General features: G+C 46.0%; 1 protein-coding gene across 1 annotated transcript; it reads left to right on the forward strand.

The window, feature by feature from the left end:
• LOC130160232 (uncharacterized) lies at positions 1 to 24,287 on the forward strand. Its single transcript, XM_056362559.1, has 8 exons — positions 1 to 99; positions 527 to 665; positions 736 to 869; positions 9,853 to 10,071; positions 10,925 to 10,972; positions 12,216 to 12,396; positions 13,370 to 13,597; positions 23,004 to 24,287. Exons 1-7 carry the CDS (start codon positions 1 to 3, stop codon positions 13,573 to 13,575), a joined length of 1,026 nt encoding a protein of 341 aa, XP_056218534.1. The 3' UTR covers positions 13,576 to 13,597; positions 23,004 to 24,287.
• Positions 24,288 to 25,784: the final 1,497 nt, after the last annotated feature.

Genomic DNA, 25,784 nt, shown 5'->3' on the forward strand with positions numbered 1-25,784 from the left:
ATGGCGATCGCCTCGTGGAACTGGAATTGGGCGGCATGCCCTCTCCTCTCCTCTGCCCTGCCCGACACGGCCCGGCTCGACTCGGCTCTGCTCGACTCCGCTTGTCTCTGCTCGGCTCGGCCCGGCTCAACTCCACTCGGCTTGGCTCGGCTCGGCCCTGCTCAGCTCGGCTCAGATGCCTGCTCGTCACTCTCGTGTGGTTCAGAGGCTATACGCTCCCTCCCCGGGACACTGTGCCACCGCAGCAGGCGGTTACATAGGTCAGACCAGGCTGTTTCTGACCGACCCACCTCTCCATTCGCACCCCCCCCTCCCCTGCGGCGGTAAGATCCCAGCGGGCTCTTTCCTTTGCCGGGGAGCCTCCCGGGATGCCGCATGGAGCGGCCGAGACCAGTACCCTCGCGTCCGGGACGCTTTTGGGGGGGGAGGAGCGCTTGGCCAGAGGCGGAAGCCAGTTCTACCTCGGCACAGGGCGCGCATCCTCCAAGAGGCGGTGGCGGTCTCCAGCTCTCCGCGCGCCCTGTAGTTGGCCGGTGACAATCGCCTGGAACTGATAGACAGACCTGGCGGACAGGGAGAACCTCAGTCAGCCTCGCTGGCCGTCAAGAAACGGGCTCGAGAAATCCCTGCCTTTGGGCGGTCGAACCGGCGCGAACGGGGCACCCGTACCTGATGCGCACGACTTAACCTAAACCCAAACATAACCGTAACCGTAACCATAACCGTAACCCTAAGCTAACCCTAACCCTAACCCGAACCGTAACCCTAAACACAATCATAACCCTAACTGTAACCGTAACCGTAACCGCAACCGTAAAACTAACCCAAAGCGCCTAACCATTACCCTAATGCTAACCCTAACACTAACCGTAACCCTAAGCGTCTAACCGTAACCGTAACACAAAACGTAACCCTAACACTAACCCTAACTCTATATGTCTAACCGTAACCCTAACCCAAACCCTTCCTGCCCTGTGATGAGGTAGACCTGGCCTTCGATTCTGCCACCTTTCGCTGCCGGGTAGACCTGGCCTCGGGCTGCCGCTTAGCACTAAGGAATAGAGCTGGCCTATTCCTCTGGCATCTTCTCCGGTGGAGGTGTGCATGGGGTGTGCCGTGGAGCATTTTGGCTCCGGCCGAGCACAAAAGTCAGCGGTTCCCCATGTCAGCCCAGAAAGCAGGTAGCACAACTTTTGTGGTGTGCTTCACATGACTGCCATGGCAAAATGAGAACTACCAACAGAAAATCTTGCTGGAACCTTCTCTGGTCGAGCTGTGCATGGCATGTACCTAACCTTAACATCAATCCTAACGCAAACCCTAAGCGTCTAACCCTATCCTTTTACCCTAAGTGTCTAATCCTAAACCTAATGCTAACCCTAACCCAAACGCTAACCCTAACGCTAACACAAATGCTAACCCTAACCCTAACTCTAACCCTAAGCCTAACCCTAACCCTAAGCCTAAGCCTAACCCTAACCCTAACCCTTACCCTAACCCTAACTATTTGCCCTAAGTGTCTAACCCTAACCCTAACCCTAACTCTAAACTTAAAGCTAACCCTAACGCTAACCCTAACCCTTACCCTAACCCTAACCCTAAGTGTAACCATAACCTAAATGCGAAGTACCTAACCCTAACCCTAACGCTAACACAAATGCTAACCCTAACTCTAACCCTAAAGGTAACCCTAACCCTAAGCCTAAGCCTAACCATTTACCCTAAGTGTCTAACCCTAACTCTAAACTTAAAGCTAAACCTAATCCTTACCCTAACCCTAATCCTAAGTGTAACCGTAACCTAAACGCGAAGTATCTAACGGTAACCCTAACGCTAACCCTAACCCTAAACCTAACACAAACCCTAACCCTAACCTTCATCCTAATCATCTAACCATAATCCTAACCCTAAGCGTCTTAACCATAACCATAACGCTAACCTGAACACTAACCCTAAGCCTAATCTTCTAAACTTAACCCAACCATAACCCTAATGCTAATCCTAACCCTAACCCTAATCCTAACCCTAATCCTAACCCCAACCCTAACCCTAACCCTAACCCATAACCGTAACCCTAAGACTAACCCTAACCCTAACCCTAAACCTTACCCTAACCCTAACCGTAACCATTTACCCTAAGTGTCTAACCCTAACCCTAACCCTAAGTGTAACTGTAACCTAAACGCGAAGTATCTAACCCTAACCCTAACGCTAACCCTAACGCTAACACAAATGCTAACCCTAACCCTAACTCTAACCCTTAACGTAACCCTAACCCTAAGCCTAACCCTAAGCCTAAGCCTAAACCTAACCCTAACCCTTACCCTAACCCTAACCCTAACCATTTACCCTAAGTGTCTAACCCTAACCCTAACCCTAACTCTAAACTTAAAGCTAACCCTAAACCTTACCCTAACCCTAACCCTAAGTGTAACCGTAACCTAAACGCGAAGTATCTAACCGTAACCCTAACACTAAGCCTAACCCTAAACCTAACGCAAACCCTAACCCTAACCTTCATCCTAAGCATCTAACCATAATCCTAACCCTAAGCATTTTAACCATAACCGTAACGCTAACCTGAACACTAACCCTAAGTCTAACCTTCTCACCATAAACCCTAACCCTAAACTTAACCCAATCATAACCCTAACGCTAACCCTAACCCTAATCCTAACCCTAACCCTAACCCTAACCCTAAGCATCTAACCGTAACCCTAACCATAAACAATAACCGTAACCCTTTACCCTAAGCGTCTAACCCTAACCCTAACGCTAAACCTAACCCTAACTCTAACCCTAACGCTAACATTAATGCTAACATAACCCTAACCGTAAGCATCTAACCATAACCATAATAATAACCATAACCCTAAAAACAACCATAACCATAACACTAACCGTAGCAGTAAACATATCCGTAACCGTAACCCTAACACTACCCCTAACTGTAAGCGTCTAACCGTAAACATAATGCTAAACCTAACACTAACCCTAACCCTAACGTAATTCTAACCCTAACCCTAACCCTAACTCTAAGCGTTTAACCGTAACCATAACCCTAAACCTGACCCTAACACTAAACGCTAACCCTAACCCTAACCCTAACCCTAACCCTAGGCATCTATCCATAACCCTAACCCTAACACTACCCCTAACCGTAAGCATCTAACCGTAACCATAATGCTAAACCTAACACTAACCCTAACGCTAACGTAATTCTAACCCTAACCCTAAGCGTTTAACCATAACCATAACCCTAAACCTGACCCTAACCCTAAACGCTAACCCTAACCCTAACCCTAAGCATCTATCCATAACCCTAACCCTAACCCTAACCCTAACCCTATGCCTCTAAACGTAACCCTAATGCTAACCCTTCCTGCCCTGTTCTGAGGTAGACCTGCCCTAAGCCTCTGCCGCCTATCGCTGCGGGGTAGACCTGGCATCCACCGGCCGCTTAGCACTAAGGGGTAGATCTGGCCTCTGCCTCAGGCATCTTCTCCTGTGGAGGTGTGCATGGGGTGTGCCGTGGAGCATTTTGGCTCCGGCCGAGCACAAAAGTCAGCGGTTCCCCATGTCAGCCCAGAAAGCAGGTAGCACAAATTTTGTGGTGTGCTTCACATGACTGCCATGGCAGAATGAGAAATAAAAACAGAAATTCTTGCTGGAAACTTCACTGATCGAGCTGTGCATGGCATGTACCTAACCTTAACCCAAACCCAAACCCTATCCCTAAACCTAATCCTAACCCTAACCCTAACAGTAACCCTAACCCTAAAAGTCTAACCGTAACCCTAACGCCAACCCTAAAACTAACCCTAACCCTAACCATAACTCGAACCCTAACCCTAACCCTAACCCATCCTGCCCTGTGCAGCGGTAGACCTGGCTTCCGCCTCTGCCGCCTTTCGCTGCTGGGTAGACCTGGCCTCGGCCGGCCGCTTAGCGCTAAGGGGTAGAGTTGGCCTCTGCCTTCAGGCATCTTCTCTGGTGGAAGTGTGCATTGGGTGTGCCGTGGAGCATTTTGGCTCCGGCCGAGTTCAAAAGCCAGCGGTTCCCCATGTCAGCCCAGAAAGCAGGTAGCACAACTTTTGTGGTGTGCTTCACATGACTGCCATGGCAAAATGAGAACTACCAACAGAAATCCCTGCTGGAACCTTCTCTGGTCGAGCTGTGCATGGCATGTACCTAACATTAACCCAAACCCTAACGCAAACCCTAAGCGTCTAACCCTATCCCTTTACCTTAATCGTCTAACACTAACCCTAATGTTAAACCTAACCGTAAACCTAACGCAAACCCTAATTCTAACCCTAACCCTAAATGTCTAACCCTAAGCCTAACACTAACCCTAACCCTTTACCCTAATCGTCTAACCCTAACCCTAACGTTAAACCTAACCCTAACCCTAACGCAAACCCTAATCCTAACCCTAACCCTAACCCTAACCCTAACCCTAACCCTAACCCTAACCCTAACCCTAACCCTTTACCCTAATCCTCTAACCCTAACCCTAACGTTAAACCTAACCCTAACCCTAACACAAACCCTAATCCTAACTCTAACCCTAAGCATCTAACCCTAACCATAACCCTAACCTAAATGCGAAGCGTCTAACCGTAACCCTAACGCTCACACTAACCCTTAACCCTAAGCATCTAACCGTAACCCTAACCCTAAACATAACCGTAACCCTAACCCTAAACCTAACCCTAACCCTAACCCAAACATTTTACCCTAAGCGACTGACCCTTACCCTAAACGTAATCCTATCCCTAACGCTAACCCTAACCCTTTACCCTAAGCGTCTAACAGTAAACCTAACCCTAACAGTAACCCTAAACACAACCCTAACCATAACCATAATCGTTACCATAAACCTAACCCTAACCCTAAACCTAACGCTAACCCTAGCGCTAACCCTAACCCTTACCCTAACACTAACCGTAAACCTAACCCTAACCCGAAGCGTCTAACCCTAACCCTAACGCTAACCCTAACCCTAACCCTAAGTGTCTAACCATAACCCTAACCCTAACCGTAACCCTAAACCCAAACGTAACACTAACTGTAACTGTAACTGTAACCGTAACCCTAACCCTAACCCTAACCATAAGCTTCTAACCGTAACCCTAACTCTAACCCTAACACTTACCCCAACGCTAAGCGTCTAAACGTAACCATAAGCCTAACCCTAACCCTTTACCCTAAGCGTCTAACGCTAACCCTATCCCTAACCCTAATGCTAACCCTAACCCTAAGCATCTAACCATAACCCTAAACCTAACCCTAACCATAAAACGAAACCTAACCCTAAACCTAACACTAAGCGTCTAACCATAACCCTAACACTAACTGTAGCCCTAAACCCAACCGTAACTGTTAACCATAACAGTAACCCTAAACCTAACCCTAACCCTAAACCTAAGCCTAACCCTAAGCGTCTAACCATAACCCTAATGCTAACCATAACCCTAACCCTAACCTCTAACCCTAAACACTAACACTAACCCTAACCATAAGCGTCTAACCATAACCCTAACCCTAACCGTAACTCTAAACCCAACTGTAACCCTAACTGTAACCATAACCGTAATTCTAACCCTAACCCTAAGCATCTAATCGTAAACCTAAGGCTAACCCTAACCCTGACCCTACCCCCAACCCTAACCCGAACCCGAACCCGAACCCTAACCCTAACCCTAAACCTAAACCTAAACGTAATCCTAACCATAGGCATCTAACCATAACCCTAACCCTAACTGTAACCCTAAACCCAACCGTAACCATAACTGTAACCGTAACCGTAATTGTAACCCGAACCCTAACCCTAACCCTAACCCTAAACGTAATCCTAACCATAGGCAACTAACCATAACCCTAACCCTAACTGTAACCCTAAACCCAACCGTAACCATAACTGTAACCGTAACCGTAACCGTAACCCTAACCCTAACCTTAACCCTAACACTAAGCATAACCGTCTAACCATAACCTTTTACCCTAAGCGTCTAACCCTAACACGATTGCTAACCCTAACCCTAACTCTAACCCCAACGCTACCCCTAATGCTAACCCTAACCCTGACCCTAAGCCTAAGCGTCTAACCTTAACCCTAACCCTAAGCGTCTAACCATAACCCTAACACAAACCCTAACACTAACCCTAACCCTAAGCATCTAACCATAACCCTAACCTTAACTCTTCCTGCCCAGTGCTGAGGTAGACCTGTCCTCCGCCTCTGCCGCCTATCGCTGCCAAGTAGACCTGGAATCAGCTGGCTGACGCTTAGCGCTAAGGGGTAGACTTGGCCTCTGCCTCAGGCATCTTCTGCAGTGAAGGTGTGCATGGGATGTGCCGTGGAGCATTTTGGCTCCGGCCGAGTGCAAAAGTCAGTGGCTCCCCATGTCAGCCCAGAAAGCAGGTAGCACAACTTTTGTGGTGTGCTTCACATAACTGCCATGGCAAAATGAGAACAACCAACAGAAATCCTTGCTGGAACCTTCTCTGGTCGAGCTGTGCATGCCATGTACCTAACCCTAACCTTAACCCTAACTCTAACCCTAAACCTAACCCTAAACCTAACCCTAACCCTAAACATAACCCTAACCTTAACACTAAACCTAACGCTAACGCTAACCATTTACCCTAAGAGTCTAACCCTAACCCTAATCCTAACCCTAATGCTAACCCTAACCCTAACACTACCCTAACGCTAACCCTAACCCTAACCCTAACCCTAATCCTAACCCTAATGCTAACCCTAACCCTAACCCTAACACTACCCTAACGCTAACCCTAACCCTAACCCTAACCCTAACCCTAACCCTAACCCTAACCCTAACCCTAACCCTTTGCCCTAAGCATCTAACCCAAACCCTAACCCTAACCCTAATGCTAATCCTAACCCTAACACTATCCCTAAACCTAACCGTAACCCTAATCCTAAACCATAACCATAAACCTAACCCTAACCTTAAGCGTCTAACCGTAACCCTAACACGAACCGTAAACGTAAACACAACCGTAACCGTAACCCTAACTGTTTCTAGCGCTAACCCTAACCCTAAGACGAACCCTAACACTAACCCTAAGCGCCTAACCATAACTCTAACCCTAACCGTAACCCTAAACTCAACCGTAACCCTAACCCTTAACCTTAACTGTAACTGTAACCATAACTGGAACCCTAACCCTAACCCTAAGCGTCTAACCGTAACCCTAACGCAAACCCTAACCCTAACCCTAAGCGTCTAACCATAACCCTAACCCTAACCCTAACCCTAAACCCAACCATAACCCTACCCCTTAACCTTAACTGTAACTGTAACCATAACTGGAACCCTAACCCTAACCCTAACCATAAGCGTCTAACCATAACCCTAACGCAAACCCTAACACTAACCCTAACCCTAAGCGTCTAACCATAACCCTAACACAAACCCTAACACTAACCCTAACCCTAAGCATCTAACCATAACCCTAACCTTAACTCTTCCTGCCCAGTGCTGAGGTAGACCTGTCCTCCGCCTCTGCCGCCTATCGCTGCCAAGTAGACCTGGAATCCGCTGGCTGACGCTTAGCGCTAAGGGGTAGAGTTGGCCTCTGCCTCAGGCATCTTCTGCAGTGAAGGTGTGCATGGGATGTGCCGTGGAGCATTTTGGCTCCAGCCGAGTGCAAAAGTCAGCAGTTCCCCATGTCAGCCCAGAAAGCAGGTAGCACAACTTTTGTGGTGTGCTTCACATAACTGCCATGGAAAAATGAGAACAACCAACAGAAATCCTTGCTGGAACCTTCTCGGGTTGAGCTGTACATGGAATGTACCTAACCCTAACCGTAACCCTAACCCACACCCTAACCCTCACCCTAAGCGTCTAATCCTATCCCTTTACCCTAATGGTCTAACCCTAACCCTAACCCTAACGCTAACTCTAACTCTAACCCTAACGCTAACCCTAACCCTAACCCTAACCCTAACCCTAACCCTAACCCAAACACTAACCCTAACCCTAACTAACCATAAACCTAAGAAACCCTAACCCTAACCCTAACCCTAACCCTAGTACGCATGCACAGTAGCGTTATTGGCAAACTAAGGGCAGCGCATGTGTAGAATCGGCTTGATGCCATGGGGCGTGGTTTCCATCGGCGCATGCATATTACGAAATCGGCTTTCACGCATGTGCAGTTGGTTTTCTGGCAAAAGTAAGAGCAGCACATGCGAAGACTCAGTTTGACGCCGTGAGGCATGGTTTCTGGTAGCGCATGCGCATTATGAAATAGGCTTTTACACATGCGCAGTCAGATTTCTGGCAAAACTAAGGGCACCGCATGTGCATAATGGGCTTGACGCCTAGAGGCATGGCTTCCCGCGACGCATGCGTATTATGAAATCAGCTTTTACGCATGCGCAGTTGAGTTTCTGGCAAAGCTATGGGCAGCGCATGCGCAGACGCAGCGGGGCGTGGTTTGCTGCAGCGCATGCACATTACAAAAGAACCTTTTAAGCACGCACAGTGGTGTTTTTGGCAACAGTAGGACACCGCATGCGCAGTATGGGTTTGAAGCCACGGGGCGTGGTTTCCGGCAGCGCATGTGCATTACAAAATCACTTTTTACGCATGCGGAGTGGGGTTTCAGGCAAAACTAAGGGCAGCGCATGCACAGAATCGGCTTGACGCCACGGGGCAGGGTTTGTGGCTACATATGCATATTACGAAACCCACTTTCACGCATGCATAGCAGCATTTCTGGCAAATCTAAGGGCAGCTCATGCGCAGACTCGGCTTGATGCCTAGGGGCGTGCCCTTCTGACAAAACTAAGGGCAGCGCATGCGTAGAATCGGCTTGACGCCGCGGGGCGGGGTTTGTGGCTACATACGCGTATTACGAAATCCGCTTTTACGCATGCGTAGTAGCGTTTCTAGCAAACTCAGGGCAGCGCATGCGTAGAAGTGGCTCGACTGCAACGACCCGGGTTCGCGTCACGCCGTCGGTAGAATCTTTCCCGCACAAAGGACACGCGTTCGAGCCCCGTGGTCTGGTACCAATTTTTGGTCGCCAGAGGGCACCAGCGCTCCCTCAACCGTGCGGCTGCAGTACCCAAATATTTTCGCTAGATGGCAGCAGCGTTCCACCAACCGGGTGGCTGCAGTACCCAAATTTTTTCGCCAGATAACAGCAGCGCTCTACCAACCGGGCGGCTGCAGTACCCAATGTTTTCGCCGGATGGCAGCAGCGCTCCACCAATCCTATCTGAGCACTGGTACGGTGAGCACGGTCCGAGATCCCAGCCCAGTTTACACCACCGGACCACGGGAGCTGCTCGCTGCGGCTTCAGGGTTCACATAGCTCTGCCCTTTTCCCACTCGCAGCCCAGGCATTAATACTTATTGCCTCCATATACAAAAGCACCCACGTGGCTCAAGCTGTTAAATCCTTTCTGTATGACACATTCCATTTTGCTGTGGGAAATAGGGGTGCATTTGCTCTGTTTGCATTACGAAGCATGTTAGTAACAGCGATTTTAAATATATTTTTTTTAAATAGAAGAGATTTTGCAGGAGTGCACTTTTTGAGTTGGAAAAAACGAGTGGTGTGAATGTGTTGCTTAGGAAAAGCTCATACAAGTCTTCCCCTGCACAAGTAAGCCATTATGAGCTGTTGCACGGTTTAACCTCTTGAGCTCATAGCCGTTCCCTGTGACGGGAAAGTGAGGTGTTACCAGAATGAAGGGGTGCAGAGTACGCGGCAGGGCTGGAAGGTGGGACAAGGGAGCGGGGTCTTTCCTCCGCCTGCCTCTCCCCGCCCCCCCCCCCCCCCCCCCCCAGGTAGCCGTTCTCGGCACAGCCCGCACCCCGCCGGTGGCCCCCGCAGAGCCCCGGGGGCCGGCAGGCTCAGAGAAGCCCGCGGCAGCACCGAACCCCTGCCCGCCCCGGCGCAGAACGGGAGCCCCAGCCCCTCCTCGGCTGGCTCCGGGCCGGGCCGCGCTGCCCGGCGGGGCGGGGCCGGAGCCGGAGCCGGCGGGCGTGGGCGGGGCCGGCGGCGGGCCCGGCCCGGCCCCTGAAGGTGGGCTTATTTCCGGCCCGCGCGGCACCCTGGGCCGGGGTCTTCGCTGGGAGCCTGGAAGACTTTCGGGCCGGGATGTGCAGCGGCGTGCTGCGTGAGCGGTCGGGCTGAGGGCGGGCGGAGGCCGGTGGGCGACCCGGGCGTGGCCGCCGGGCAGCGGTCGGCTGGGGGGGACGTGGCGGGCAAGCGCTCGGACGCGGCAGGGAGCGCCTGCTGGCGGCGGCGGGCGGCCCGAGGCGGGCGGCCCGGCCCGGGACCGGCGGGGCTGCCGGCGGTTCGCGTCTCCCCGGCAGTGACGGTGGTCAGCGGGCTCCTCACGGTGCTGCGTTTTTTTTTTTCTTGGAGCTGCGCTGCTACCTCAGCGAGTAGGTGAGGAGCGGCGGCGGGGCGGCCCCGGCGCTCCCTTGTGGCGGCGGGGCCCGGGAGGGGGGTCGGCCCGCGGCGCCCTGCCGCCCCCCCGCCGCCTCCGGGCTGCCCGAGCAGCCGTTGCAGCCGCCGCAGCTGTGCGCGGGGCGTTGTCTTTCCCCTGGCCGGGGCCGTGGCAGTGGGCTGGGGCTGCCGGCCCCCGCGGGCCGCAGAGGCTGCCTTGGGGCCTGCTGTAACGCTGTCGCAGGGAGCAAGAGAAGGAAAAGAAAGGCGGCGGTGGAATCCCCACCCGTCGCCCCCGACTGCTGATTTCTCTAAGTATTACAAAGGGCAAGCGTTGAACTACCGGGGAGGGTTGGGAGGCTCTGGTGTCTCGCTGATCCTGTGTCTTTACAGTCAGCTCCTGGGCCAGAGCAGCCGAGGGGAAGAGGCCTTTTGATTTACTTCCCAGTGAAACGGGGCTCTTTTGTTTTTTCTTTGTACCTAGGTTCATCTGGAATTGTACATTGACAAATCAAGGGGAGCTAAACTGCAGGTCAGTCTAGATGTTACTTTTCCACATATGCCTTGTGCTTGTGAGTCGGACTGCTGACAACGGAGGGATAACGTCTGTAGCTGCCGAGGGCCCACGAGGCTCCGTGTGCCCGCTGCTTCTGAGTGCTGCGCTGCTGCTTGGGCAACAGCCAGGGAGGAATTGGTGATACCTCGTGGTTACGCAGCCAGGCCTGCTGGGCGCTTAAACCAGTGCGTCCAGTCAGGCAGTATTATTTTTCTAGGTCTTAAATGAGCCTGAGGTATAAACCCACTTACATTTCTGTATGGCAGTGTACTTTGTCAGAGAGCTCAGTCGCACTGATGGAGCTGGCACAGCTCTCTTGTGATTCCAGATTTGACTATCTTGTTGAAAGGCTCGAGAGCCTGCTTTGGAAGTCACTTGACAAGGCATAGCTTTGCTGTGATTTTTGTACTTGAATTCTGACTGTAATGCCAATGCCACTTGTTAGCTTTTCTCCAGCAGTTATAAAAGCAGAATGAGCGTTAAGAATCTGATTACCTTTTAACTAAATTCAAAACCAAGTTGAGGGATGAAGTGACTGGAAGTCCTGCAAGTCTGGCTGGGTATTACTGCCATGCATGTTATCTGCCTGTCTACTGATCGTTCCTGCCTCTTGTTCTGTTGTGGTAATTCCTTTGGGTAATGCATTGGGCTCTAGATGTAGTGGATCTTGACTTCCTCCTGAACCCCCGAGATGTTATCGGTCTTTGCCTTCCTCACCTTTCACAGGGTGTGGGAAGGCCAGAGAGACGAAGCCTCGGCTGTTCTGTGTGGAGAAGCTGTCAGCCTTCTAAGAGAGCATGTAGCCAGCAAGCGCATCATGGTGCTTTGGTACCAAGCTGATACCACAGGCCTTAATCTTTTTTTGTAAAAAGGGATCACAAGGAGATGTGCTGATGTTGAAGGGGGAAAGGTGGTGGGGGAAGAAGTAGGAGGCAGCTTTCAACCAATTTTAGGCTTAACTCCTGTGTTCCTAAAAATGGTTCTGGTCTTTGAGGGGTTTGCTTTTGGCTTTTTGCCTTAAGCGCGTCTACCTTTCAGGGTAATGTTTTCTTGGAAGTTGGAAATGGTCCTTCTGGGACACCAAACCAAACCCCATACCTGGGAAGGCCATTTAGCCATTTATTCCCTGTTGGTCACTTGGCCCTAGCCGTACACGCTCTCCCGGTATGGCACATTCTTACCCTGCTGGCTGAAAAATTCTGTCTTTTCATTTCCTCAGCTTGCCACAGGCCATAACACTTGTGTGTTCATAGACCGCTTTCCTTGCTCGCTGCTTTCAGATTTGAGCATCGATGCCATGGATATAACAGGAGAGCAGCAGCAGGACGTAGAGCACAAGCCATTTAAACAATGCTTGGATAAAGCTGCCCATCGTGTGACTCCAGAAGTCGACAGACACGGTAAGATGCTATTCTGCCATTCTTGGATGGATGCTCTCATAGCCTTTCCATCACCGTATGCCTGCTGTGAGATTTGTGGGAACAAGGGACGGTTGAATTCACAGCATTTTAAACACCACAAACTCTTGAAGAGTTTATAGGACACAAATCTATTACACTGGCAGATCAGACAAGCTCCTCTGTGTGTGTGTATATATATTATACTCGGTACTTTTGCGAGGCAAGTCCCTCTGAAATTGGGACAAGGACTCATTGATGCATTTCAGGAGCAAAGCTGCTGAGTGAACAGGCTTTTCCTACTAGAAATCAAGCAGCTGCTCTGGCAAAACTTGACTTTGGTTGCATCTTTAAATCCTAGGAGGCTGACAAATGGGACAAGCTGGTTAAAGAGCCTCTCTCCAGGGAAAGCTCCGCTGACTTGACCCTTAAGCCTAAACTTGCATCTTACTATGTTTGCTTTGTGTGTGTTAATGCATACCTGATAAATCAACTGAAATCTATTAATCAGTTACAATTTGGAGTAAGTGGTCTTTGGCTACATAAACCTCTCCTCTGCGTTTTTTTACATCTTATGACTTACTGTTGTACTTCAGTACAAACCAGGAACGATTCTGGTAGTGTTGCAATCTAACAGTAATGCTGTCCCAACTTTGTCTTTCTAACATGTGAGGTCCTTATTATCTGTTCTGGGAGATAGTGTAGTTCTGTGTATTGGCATGAACTAAACTTGCTGATTTGTTGTAACTCAGATTTAACTTTTCTGTTCTTAAAAGCTGAAAGGCTAAACTAAGCCAAGAGCTGAACAGTGGGTAGGTACGAGAGCTTCTCCTGTTGTCACAGAAGTGAGGTGATACCGTTCTTACTGTTGTGTCATTTAGCAGTCTTTCTGTATTCAGAGGCTGTGGCATGACGAATGTACTGTCTGGGGTCAAACCCTGCTTTTCTGTATCTAATTCTTTGTTATCACATGTAGGCCTCCTGCCTTACTTGTGTTGCCAGCCTCCACTGGGATTACTCAGTCTGAACCGGTTGTTCTCGCTTCTTACATTATCAACGGAGAGGAAGAGAAACTTGCAAGGAGTAAACAGTCTCATCCAGGAGAGGCATTTTGAAAGCGATCAAATTACATTGCATGCAACGAGCAATTTCTTCTGCTGTTTGGAAAAAGTATATAGCTAGTTTGATTTCCACCACACGTGTGGTAAGTTAGATTGGAAGTGTCCACCCACCTTTGTGAAACTCTATGATTATCAGTTTCTGTTAGTAACACTTGATGTTCAGTCAGTTATTTAAATGGCAACTATAGCCATAGTGTGATAAAGGAAAAATCCACACAGACATGGTTACCGCTGGGCTTGCTTTAGTCACAACTCAGAGCTGGGCCACCACCCCAGCGAGTGGCAGAGAACCAAGGAATACAGCACAGCTTATATACACTTATCAGATCATTAGTCAATGTCTGAAGTTTTTAGGAGTTTCCTTTGGTCCTGTTGGTTCTGTGAATCCATCACCTGACTTTGTCCCAGTTGATTCACCTGCTCAGGTCCAGTCTATGCCTTGGTTCCAAGCTCCTCCTTGGATCGTGATCTTCTTTCTGCCTGCTTTAAGTCACACACTCCTTCAAGCGTGCTTAGTCTTTGAACAGGCAGCTCCTATTCACATATACCAATTTTTCTAAAAACACCTGTGTTTCTGAGAGCACCCCTGTCCACAAATTGAACATCTGTTGCTTCTCTGTTCTCCCACCGATTAACTGGAGTTGGTTTTAAACCAGCCTTGGATTAGGGCTGTGCTAGGGATGAGGCCTGGTTCTGCCACTTAGCTGCTTCAGCACTTTAAATTTCTTATTTAAAAATACATTTTCTTTAACATTAACCTTAAATTTAGCAAAGCATACCTAAATATTATGGAGTAGTATGTGGAGGCTTTTTCTGATCATAGTTACATTAAAATAGTTAATAGCTTAATGATTTCTATGGTAGGTTGCATTCTGTGCTGGGATGTCATCTCATTAATTTCCATTGGACGGCAATAGAGGATTGAATTTTTAATTTTTTTAGTATTATTATTTATTTCCTGTTTCCTTCCTTTTAACATGGGTTGAGTTTTCCAGTGTCATGTGTCATATCTGTATGCAAATGGAGGACCATGTTAACAGCACTAAACTTTGCATGTGGAGTTTTATGTACTGCAGTTTCTTTATTGTATCTAAGCTGTGTGCAGTACCTCTGGGCGCTCTCTGAGACAACTTGACAGGCAGCTACTGATTACATTCAGAAAGCTGTTACTAGTTGCTGTATCTTGAAAGACTCCATGTGTTGTACAGGTGTTCTTCAAATGGCAGGAATCATGGCTTTGACAAAGCATAGGAATTAAGCTGCATTCTTCCTGACGCTATCTTTTAGTGTAGTTACAGGATCAAAACTCATACTAGTTGAATTCTTAAGTGTACTCTCAACTTGTTTGAATGTTGTAAGCTGTAGAAAGTAAGTCTCATACAGTGGTTTAAGAATGGGTATATTTTCCTAAAAGTTTTTATTTGCTTGATCGTAACTAAACTACCATAAAGAAGCGAGGTTAATGATTGATTTTCATGCATATTTCATACTTTCTAATTAAAATCTCTTTTTTCTGTGGCTAATACAGATGTCTTTAATACTTACTTCTGTCCACCTGTTATACCTCCCAGTCTCAACAAAGAGGGTCCCCGATAACATTTTGTCCCCTCAGCAGTGTCTGACTTATCACCTGCCCTGGCCTTTTTGAGGCTTTTAAGAGGGTAGTGCAGCAGTGCCTAGACAGTGAGCCTTAGAGGGCTTTTGTAATCCAGCAGACTTGGTCCTGTCCTTCAGGATTTGTGAGTGAAACAGCCTGGTTTTAAGGGGCCTCTTCTAATAAGAACCCATGTTTTTGAAAATTTTAGACATGCAGTTCCTTGGCTCATTTATTCCAAACTCGAAAGTTTGCAGACCTTTGGTATTTATTTTTGTTTTTTGGGAAAACCAAGGTCCTGTTTGAGTTTTCTGGAGGCATGTCTTGCCCTTTGGCAGGTTTCAGCTGTCACCAGCTCTCGTCTCCTCTGTTACAAGTTCCTCTGCAGCCTTCTGCACTTAAGAACATAAAACTCCATGAGTTTGTGCCCCAGCTGTACTGCAGCTGCACATTCAACACACAGAGTGAGAGCTCTCTGACTAATTGGCGGCTGTGGTCTGGGAGCCAGTAATGCTACTGCGCATGCACCAATACAGGCTGGGAGGTGAAGGGAGCCACAGCAGGCCTGCAGAGAGGGACTTAGGGGGTACCGGTGGGTCAAAAAATGGACATGAGCCAGCAACCTGTGCTCGCAGGGCAGAAAGCTGACCATATCCTGGGCTGCGTCCAATGAAGCGTGACCAGCAGGTCGAGGGAAGTGATTCTGCCTCTTTGCTCTCGTGAGACCCACCTGGAATATTGCATCTGGCTCCAGAGTCCTTGGCAAAGCAGGTCCAGAGGAGAGCCACAAAAATGATCAGAGGGCTGGAGCACCTCTGCTAAGACAGGCTGAGAGAATTGGGGTTGCTCAGCCTGGAGGAGAGGCTCTGTGGAGACCTTATTGTGGCCTTTCAGTACTTAAAGGGGGCTTGTAAGAAAGATGGGGACAAACGTTTTAGTGCGTCCTGTAACAATAGGACAAGGCTTAGTGGTTTTAAACTAAAAGAGGGTAGATTCAGACTAGATATAAAGAAAAAAATTTTATTAAGAAACTTTCATTGTAATGGGCTTCTGCTCAGCATTGCCTTTGATAACACAATCCTCGAGGGCAAAACTGGCCTGACCTGAAATGGAGAATTGCTGTGCTCCCTTTTAAGCACAATTTTTCCTAATTATTTCCAGCGTGTCCTTTGACATGCTGGGATGTAAGTACATCTACGCTCATTCTCAGTTTAAATGCCACCAGCCAACATCTACCACTGAACAGTTTCTAAATCTGCAACTGAACCGCCCTGTTGGGTTTTCCCTGCTGCCTTTGGAGGAGCCATGCCTCTTTGGATGCCTCCCTATCGTGGGATTGCAGTCTCTCTTTTGGCCACAGCAAACTATATACTGAAGGAGGAACCCCTACAACATGGATGTGCAGCATAACGTATATGGTGTGGGACCTTTATAGGCATTAAAGAAAAAAAAGACCATTTGTAGCTAACTGAGCCCGCTTCAGGGAGTTTTGTTCCTCCTAAATCTTCTCATATCTCCTCTGCCACTGTATCTCTGATAACTTGTCTTTGATTCTTAGCCATTCCCCAACTCCCTTCCTATAGTATTGGTTGTTTTCTGAGAAATACAGATTATTAAAAACAAATAGACAAGTACATAATGTGGGATAGAGGTCTGACTATTGAGCTAATGGTAAATCATTAGTAACAGTAATAATCAGAAGGCTTTTTCTAAAGCATGATACATTCATTACCAAGCTTCAAGGAACTAAATACATTGATCTGGAATTTGCTCTATTTCCAGCAAAACAAAACATGTTCAAGTGAGAAATTCAGCTACACCCTCAGAATGTAATTAACATATGATTTTTCAGATTGTATTTAATTTATAAATATGAAATTTGCATCTGGGAAACAGCATGCTCATTTGCATGTGATAACCATACCAGAAGCCCAAACAACACTTCTGCAATATATGCGTCAAGAGGGAAAAAAAACCCCCAAACAACCAAAACGGTGAGATCAGCCCTCAGGACTACTCCACAGTCATCAAACAAGCCAGCATTCATCAATCAAGGGCATTCAGTTTTGCTACAATTTCTTACACAGGCTTGTGTTCTGCAACATAAATCCTGTCTATTAAAGCTAAAAGGTTGGGGCAACAACTGCTGGGGAATACCATCATAATGAATTGCTGTTGAATTTATGTTTTAAATTTCATCCAGTCTTATGTTCCAGGCCCATAAATATTCAACGAGTCTTGTAAGTCCCTGGAAAGAAAATATTAGACCCATACAAGCAATTTTAGGTATAATTATCTTTCAAGCGACTTCACTCAAATTGTTTTGCATTTAAGACTAATCCTTCTGTTGTCCTGCAGCCCTAATTATAGTATTTATCTTCCCCCTTCAAAGCCCTATTTCTTATCCTAGCAGCTTTTTAAGCAAGGCACACCTCAATGAAATACAGATAAAGCTCCAAAAATAGCACTTGTTCTGTTTGCAGGAAAAACCTGCACTGTGCATTTACCCTGCGGCTAATTCTGTATTTCAGGATCTTGAAATGTACTGTTAATTAATGCAGTTACATGCATTTTATTTTGCAATTAATTCTGCCATTGAATCCCCAGGAACTGAATGAAAGAAGTGGACCTGTACAATGGGTATACTATGCTCTTTCTTTTCTTGGCACAATTGCTTCAGAAGTGGAGGCAGTTTGGTAGTGTGTGGCAAAACCCAGCTAGAGCCTGTGGTGCGTAGAATGAGAGCTTCCTGAATTAGGATTTAATTTTAATTAGCCCTAAAGCACACATATTACAATTTTTAGAGTTAGTTTCTACATTCCCATTACAGACTTAACAGTGTATTCTCTATGAACACTGATTCTGAGTTAAGTCTTCCCATTTTTGTGTGGTCCCACGCAAAAAGACCAGCAAGGATTCACCAGTCTTGGCTCTGCTGTTCTCCCCGGCAAGGAGAGCCAGCACTGCACTTCCTGCCTCTGCTTCTGCCCTGCTGTGGAGAGCATTAACAGGTAACTGCTCTTACCCCTTACAGAGGGTCTCAGTAGGAAGCAGGGGGGGTCTTTGCTCCCTAGAGTGAACAGAAAATTTGTCAGACTCTTGTCCTTTGCCGAACGCACAATCAACAGCTGGCTCTGAACACCAGCCTTTGGAAAACAGGTTGTACTGAAGTTGCTTACCTTAGCAACAACCAGAGTACCTTAGAGGTGGACTATACAGTGTTTGGAGGGACATAACGTAGCTTGATAGAACTGGGGAAAGGATTTAGTTATATCTCTCTAAGGATTTAAGGAGAGCAATAGTCAAGCTTTCCTCTTTGGACCCATTACAGCTAATTTTAGAAATGGAGAGGGTTTCAGACTTATGAAGTCGCAAATGAAAGAAACAGCAGCGGAGGGAGGAACCGGAGGATGACTGTGGCAGTAAGGGTATTGGCACATTCTTTCAATATTTTAGAGTGATATATCAGAAGATTTAAAAAGTGTTTGTGCTCCTAATGCAATTCATTTACTGTCAACTTAGCCTGAGTATTAAGCAACCCAATCATCTGCAAATGCTACCTTCATGTTTAATGAATACACAAGCACTTCAGTCTTCTTTTTCAACATATTTTCTCTTGTCTGTTGGGCTCATAACCTAACCTGTCCTGTCCCTTTGTCCCCTCAGTCTTTTTAATCTTTTGGTCAAGAGCCATTCCACATGAAAATAAAGAAACAGTTTTGTCAAAGGCTTGTCAGCAGAGATGGGTGCTTCCATGTGGAAATCAGTCATTTAACGGCTTAGTGGGATCTGAGCATTTTTTTTTTTTTTCGTTAAGTTGCCCAAAGTAATTTCATCACTCCAGGATTTATTTCACTTCCACCCTTTTCTGCCTGGTTGGTCCAAGCCCAGTTGCTTTAATGTCTGAAACTTAACCCCCATCTAAGAGCAGGGCTCTACAGCCTTGCACATGTTCCAGTATTCTTAGATGCCACAGGTACCTTTAATTCTGTCTGACGTAGCCAAAGGAAAGTCTTGATCTTCCAAAATCTTGATTGTGTTTAGAATTTTAGAGAGTAAAGGATACTATAAAAAAAAAAAAAAAAGGACACATGGTCCCCAATATAAGAGCAAACTGTAAGATAAAACCAGGATTTCAAATTTTTTAAAGACAGTCTACATTTTCTAGAGAGCTAGATAATTTTAATGTACAATTTAATCCTCTTCAAATGAACCATATTTTCATCTAATAACTATTCCATGTCATTCCTATGACATCTGATTTTAGGTATTGAGGCCACTTGAAATCTCTCATCCTTTCCAAAAATGTAGGCCAGCATTTCTTTTGTCCAGTGCCTGAAAAATGGTTCTAGAAATTCATTTTGCCTAGAGCATTGACTTTAAGTTAATTTAAAACATTTGTTTAAAATTAAACAATACATTTTAATAAGAACAGCAGAGAGCATCTGGTTACTGAGGAATTTTAGTTGTGGACACATGACCTGAAACAGCGTATAGAAAGAAATCCCTACAGCACCTTTTAACCCTTCCTCCTCCAGAAGCAAGTCATATAACCTCTATGATATTTATGCTTCTTGCATTGCAATTTCCATTCTTGTGTATTTCAGCACAAATCTTCTTAAGGCATAAGTCCTGCTATAACTATAACCTTGCTAGATAGAGGTCTCGTACTTCATTTATTTGATGCAATCATGTTACCTCAGGCACTGAAACTAAAAGCCCCTCTACTGCCTCAGAAATTAATCCCTGCCATTGAAAAGCTGTGCTGTTATTTTAGAGGCTTTAATGAAGTGAAATGATCTACAGAATCTTTAATTTAATTTTGAGTAATATATCACAAGGTTATATGCTTGGAGCATAGCCTTTGCCATCCCTTACAACCTCCTAGCTTCTTCCCTATTTTTTTTTCTTTTAAAAATAAATTTAACAGTAGGAGTTACCTGAAATCAAATTAAAACAAATATAAACTCCTTCTTAACTTGTACAAGTGTTCACAGCTTACCTCACCCACTGCAATGCATGGCCAAATCACTTTGCTGTTTGTGAACCGCCAGGGGCAGTGCCTACCCATCCCCTTCACTAGCCCTTGCTCTCGTGGGTCCATCTGGTGAACACAGCTACAGATGAGGAGCAGCAGAAGTGTTCCCCAGGCTTTAGCCACAGTCCAGCTTGCATTTTCCCCCCTCAACAGCACTTTGTTTCTTTGTTACCAATTTTTCTTTATTTAAATACATTTAAAAGTATTAAGAAATGCATCATTTTTGCTCTACTGTCTTGAGAAGGAAATGTAACTTGGTTATTATATAAAAATTAACAATAGGTAACCTTCCTTTAATTGAATAAAAGTTTGTTTCCTGAATCACAGCAAACCAGGTTTCTACTTTAAGCAAAGACAACATGATGGCTTGATCTCAAATCCCCCAGAAAACTGTATCCATCCTTAACTTTGCACAGTGTAGGTGTGTAAGAATCAGTATGTTTATTGGGACCTTCCTAAGATGTCACACTGGATCACCTGATGTAAAATGTGTTCCTGATCCAGTACAGTTTTCACACAAACAGATAACATGCATGCAAGGACTTCCATTAATGTGTCTTAATATTAGAAGTTTTCTGGGAAGACAGAAATTCAATGATGGGAAGCAGGGAAAAACCAATGAAAGACAGATGAAATGGGCACTTCCACAATGCTCTTGCAGCAGGTGTCACATAATATAGATGCTATTCTCCCAAACGTCCTCTTAGTTTTGCCTGGAAATGCATGTGTTCCTGTTCCCATCTATTTTTGGGAAGGCCAGAAGTGCCCCAGAGCACTATAATTATCTCCGTCAGAAATGTCAGAAGAGTTTACAGCTGAAGTAGGTGTCTGCCCAAACAGGAAAATCAGGTACAGCCTCGGGTGTTGGAGAGATACGACAATCAAGTTGCTGCACACAGTTATCAGGGGAAGATCTGGGAATCTGGCTGTACTAGCAGAAGAGATTTGTGTAGCATCTCTGCTTTAGAAAATGAGTCATATTATCCCTCTGGGCTTTAGCTTCAAGCTATTAAAGGCCAAGAAGATAAACTTATTTTAACCAAAACCTTCTTGCTTCATCTGTTGGAAGGAAGAAAAGCAGACAAGCCCTTCAACATAAATGCAGTAATGAGGATACACTTGTGATGCTTTCCCTGCTTTTCTCTTTATTTATTTCCAGTCTTCCCTGCAACACATTCCAAGGTTAGAATCTTTCTACTGAGTAGCCTGATATAAGTGGTTTTAACAAGCAAAGTCAAATTTTGTTATGGCAGCGTTAAAATTTAATTACGTTGAGTTTTATGTGTGACTGAGTATCCATATATGGCAAGAAGTGAAAACTACATTTTCAACAACATATTTCAACTGGCAGTATCTTGTTGAGAAATGCAAAAAAACCCCAAAACATTATTAAAGAGAGTAAGCCTTGCAAAGACATTTTGGAAGGACTAATGGCTTAGACCTTGAGTTCAGATTTGGGGAATGCTGAATACCAAATAGATGCCCAGCTACAAGCAGCTTTCATGTGTGTCTTTCCCCTGACACACCAGGGCCTGATATTCACTGGAATTCCCATCTCCCATTGATTTTATTAGGAATATTGGCTGTGCGGTACAGCTTTGAAATCAGACTTTTGTGTCATAATCCAGGCACTCAACACTAACTACTGCTTTAAAACTGAGGATTTAAAGTGTTCCATCTTGTTAGTTCACCTGTATTTTTCAGAGAAACAGAAAATTCCGAGAAATCCAGATTTTGCAGAGTTTGCGACAACACGCCGCACATAATCTCAGAGCGAAAGGCTCCTTCTCTGGCCTTGGGTACACCAGCTTCCTCCATGGAGTGAGGGATAGTTGTGGGCTGATATGAAAGCCGCAAGTATCCATTTGCAGGGCAAGCAGATTAACACCGTAAGCCACCGAATCATTTCCACTGTGTATATAGGCAACTGCATAAGCAAAACACCCATGTTTTGCTGCATATTATACTCCTTTATTTTTGAATACAGTAGTTCCCTTGGCATTAGTAGTAAATGAACAGTAAGTTCATTTCATCTGAAAGACTAAACAAACAGGCACTATCAATGAGAATAAATCAGATTGCAGCAGTACTTTCAGGTAGCTGGTAAAAATAATATTTTAATCTAACTCAGCTGTAACTGCCATGAACTACTGGGAAGGTTAAGGCTGTGGCTCAGTATCCTAGTGAGAAAACACACAGAATTATTCAAAGCATGCAATTTAGTTGCCAGTCACTTGACTGGGATTAAAAGCAGAAGATGGCAGAGCTGCTACCCCTGCCACCAACAAAACAAAGATTAATGGAATATTCTGAAAGACCAGCCATTTAGCAAATTTAATTTATTTTTTTCTTATTATTGTTTAGTCCAAAATGAGGAGTAAGCCCACTTTTAAGACTCTGGACTAGGGTTTGTGAGATGTGAGTTCAGTTCTCAGCTGCAGCATGGACTGCCTGGTGCGGACAAGCTTGCACAGGAGATGACCGGCCCCATTTCATGGGACTCCTTGCAAGGCAAAAGTAATGGGAAAGTTTGAGCTGCTCAAATGCAGTGACTCTAAAACCACAGTGATTGCTGCAGGTAGCACTATTTGGATGTGCTCTGCTGTAGCTAAAATTAGAATCTAGCTCTGAAGGATTTAGTGCTCAGTGAACTCTGTCAGGCCTTTTCAGGGGCAATGAGCAATATACAGTTTGAAATGTATTCTTTGTTAATCTCAGTGAAATGAGAAATAACATGACTGCAGTCTGTGCACTTGCACCAGATTAAAACCAGTCCTTAGCATGCCTTAGATGTAACACAGTGCCTATTCAAAGGAATAAGAGCAGAGAACTTTATTTTTTGCCTTTTCTTCCACAGAGAGCCTTACCCAGAGACTGCCGCCTTATTTTTTTGACACCAACATGGTCATCTAATTCAAACTTATGCAGAGCAGAGACCTTCCCACTTCCTACGTCCAGGCTGGTGGCATCACCTGAACCAGAACATTGCTTCCAGAAAAACATCTGAAACCACAAGTGACAAACCTGTTGCAATCCTTGATGACTTGTTCCCTCACTACAAGAAACTCGTTTCTGGTTCTGCATTTGTAGAGCTACAGCTTCATACCCTGATGGTCATGTCTTTGCCTATGGATTAAATAATCTGTTAAATTTATGATTCCCACCTGAGTGCTTAGGGGTTGTGATCAAAGCACCACAAAAGTTCCCTTTGATACATGGCATGGATTGCACTCTTTGACTCTCTCCGAGATGCTTTCCAGTCTTTCAGTCATTCCCCTTTCTGAATCCTCATCAGTTCCTGAGCCAGTGTGTGTATGAGACAACAGCTGGTGCAAAGAGGAAGGTTAAGTCCTACACTTCTGAAAATGTTTCACTTCTCTATTTTGCTGCCCAATACCTGCTAGACCTGACAATTCAGCACAGCTATGCTGACTACATGGGTCTGTTGAGGACATCAGCTTTGCCAGCTGTTCAAGGATTGGACACCCACTCTGCCTCTGCTTTCCAAGCTGCGGGACTGGTGGGCTGGGCTGACAGCCAGCTTGTAACTCCATCCATCCTCATGAGCTCCACTTTCCAGGCAGCTGCTGGGGACCAAGTCCTCTCTCCAGTTCATCAGTGCATGGCCACTAACCCTAATGTTGCAGCTCCAAAACCAAGAGGAGAATTAGCTCCCCAGCAAGTTTTAAGAACACAAAACCTGTCCATCTGTGATACAGATGCACAGCCCAGCCCTGTGCCTTTGGGAGCTGGATCTGCAGCAAAGGTGTAGAGAGCTTTATGGCAAGTGCTGGAGGCCACAATGCCTGTGAAGGACCTTGAAGGCTAAAGAAGAAAGAAAGTAAGATAAGGTTGGCTGAACACCTGAAGAAAAACGGGATATGAAGCAAGGCCCGAGTGGATGTGCAATGCCATGTCTCAGCCGCTTGCTAAAAACATGAGACTCACAGAGATAAGAAAGAAGAGAGGAAAAATATGCAAGAAGTTCAGTGCATTTGTAGCTTAGTAATTAACTGTAATTATGTGTAGCCAAGAAGTGTGTGAACAGTATTGATTAACCAATTTTAATATGTTGCATGTGAACAATGAATGAGGATATGTAAGCATGGGGTTTAGACTAATAAAGGGTCTTCTGGTCGGATTCTGGAGTCCATGTCTTAATCTCCTCACAGAGGTAGCGCACAGGGTGCTCTCAGAGGTCTTTTAAGTCTTAACAACCTGAACTCTTTGCTAGAGAATATCTGATGCCAACTAGACCAAAGTTATCAAAAGGATATGGTAATAAAAGGCTGATTTTGATTGTGGATGTCAGCACAGAGTTGGAGGGTTCTAATAACAGTGATAACAGGTATACTACCAGCAACTGTCTTGGTAGTCATTAAAAAAAAAAAAAGAATAAAATAAGAAAAACTTAATAAAATAGTGTTTTCTAGGCAAGAGACCAGTTGTTAGTGTTGCTCTTTTCTGTAAAAATTGAAAGAGACTATCCCCCAAATCAAACTGCTTTGCAACTGAAATAGGCATTTGTAATTAAAAGGAAAAATAGCAGGAAAATCGATTGCCATGTACATGGCTGCCTTCCCCCCAGCAGTAAGCTGCCCACCCTCACTGGGCGGGGGGGGGGGGGTGGGGGGGTGGGGCTGCCCTGGGACAGAGTTTGGCTGTGCATCCCCCCCTGCAGCCCCCAGCCTGGCCCAGCCCCAGGGCTCCCGCCCGCCCCTGCTCGCCTGTCTGTCTCATAGCCTGACCTGGGGAACAGCTGTTTGCTGCAGCCACAGCTCAGAGCACGTGGATGAAAGATGTTCTGGGCACAAATCAGTGTGATCACAGCTTGGTGAGGGTAAAAGATGCACAGGCTCAGGAGGGCCAGGGAGCCCAAGCAAACCTGTAAGAAAACAGGTCTGTCACTGGGGAGCTGACACCTACCTCGCTGCGCCAGCACTCACCCTGTGCCCAGCTCTGATAGCTTCGGATTGGGGCTGCATTTTGTATTTTTTAAATTTTTTTTTTTTTGCTACAGTGCTAAGTACTGCTGGGGAGAAGGGTATATACCCACGGTACTACTGTTTCCCTCCCTTTTGTCCCATGAGGTGTCTGTAGGTGCTGCTTAGAAATGGGTATGCACATAAGTACAGCCTATGCCAGGCAGCTTGCAGGAAGGCTTAGCTGCAAAATGATGCCAGCCATGATATAGCTCAAAAGACTTTAAAAAAAAAACCCAGGTAGTTACTATATATTGTATATACTAAAAATTAGAAGAGATTTAATCTGTCATTAAAATCATTGTCACTACAGGAAAAAGCTCTGTGGAATATTACTCTCTATTGACTTTGATGGGAAACTGTATTTCTATTGAGTGAGAAATCAGGAGTGGTCTTTTGTCCCATGAGCATCTGCTTTCCAGTAAGATCTTTAATTGACTTCTACATAAAGATTATGAATGAATCAAAAACTGGTTTATGCCACAAGCAGTGACACATTTTTTCTCTTCCACACCAAATGTTTAAATGTCAATCTATTAACTTAGCAGATTGCCCATTGGAAATAAGGATGCCTTTGGAGGCTTGGAGCACAGGCTGTGTTCCTTATTAGCCCCTTCCATTTGTTACGTTGCATTTTAGTTTATATTGAATATTCA

This window comes from Falco biarmicus, chromosome 1, assembly GCF_023638135.1.
Source record: "Falco biarmicus isolate bFalBia1 chromosome 1, bFalBia1.pri, whole genome shotgun sequence".
NCBI lineage: Eukaryota > Metazoa > Chordata > Aves > Falconiformes > Falconidae > Falco > Falco biarmicus.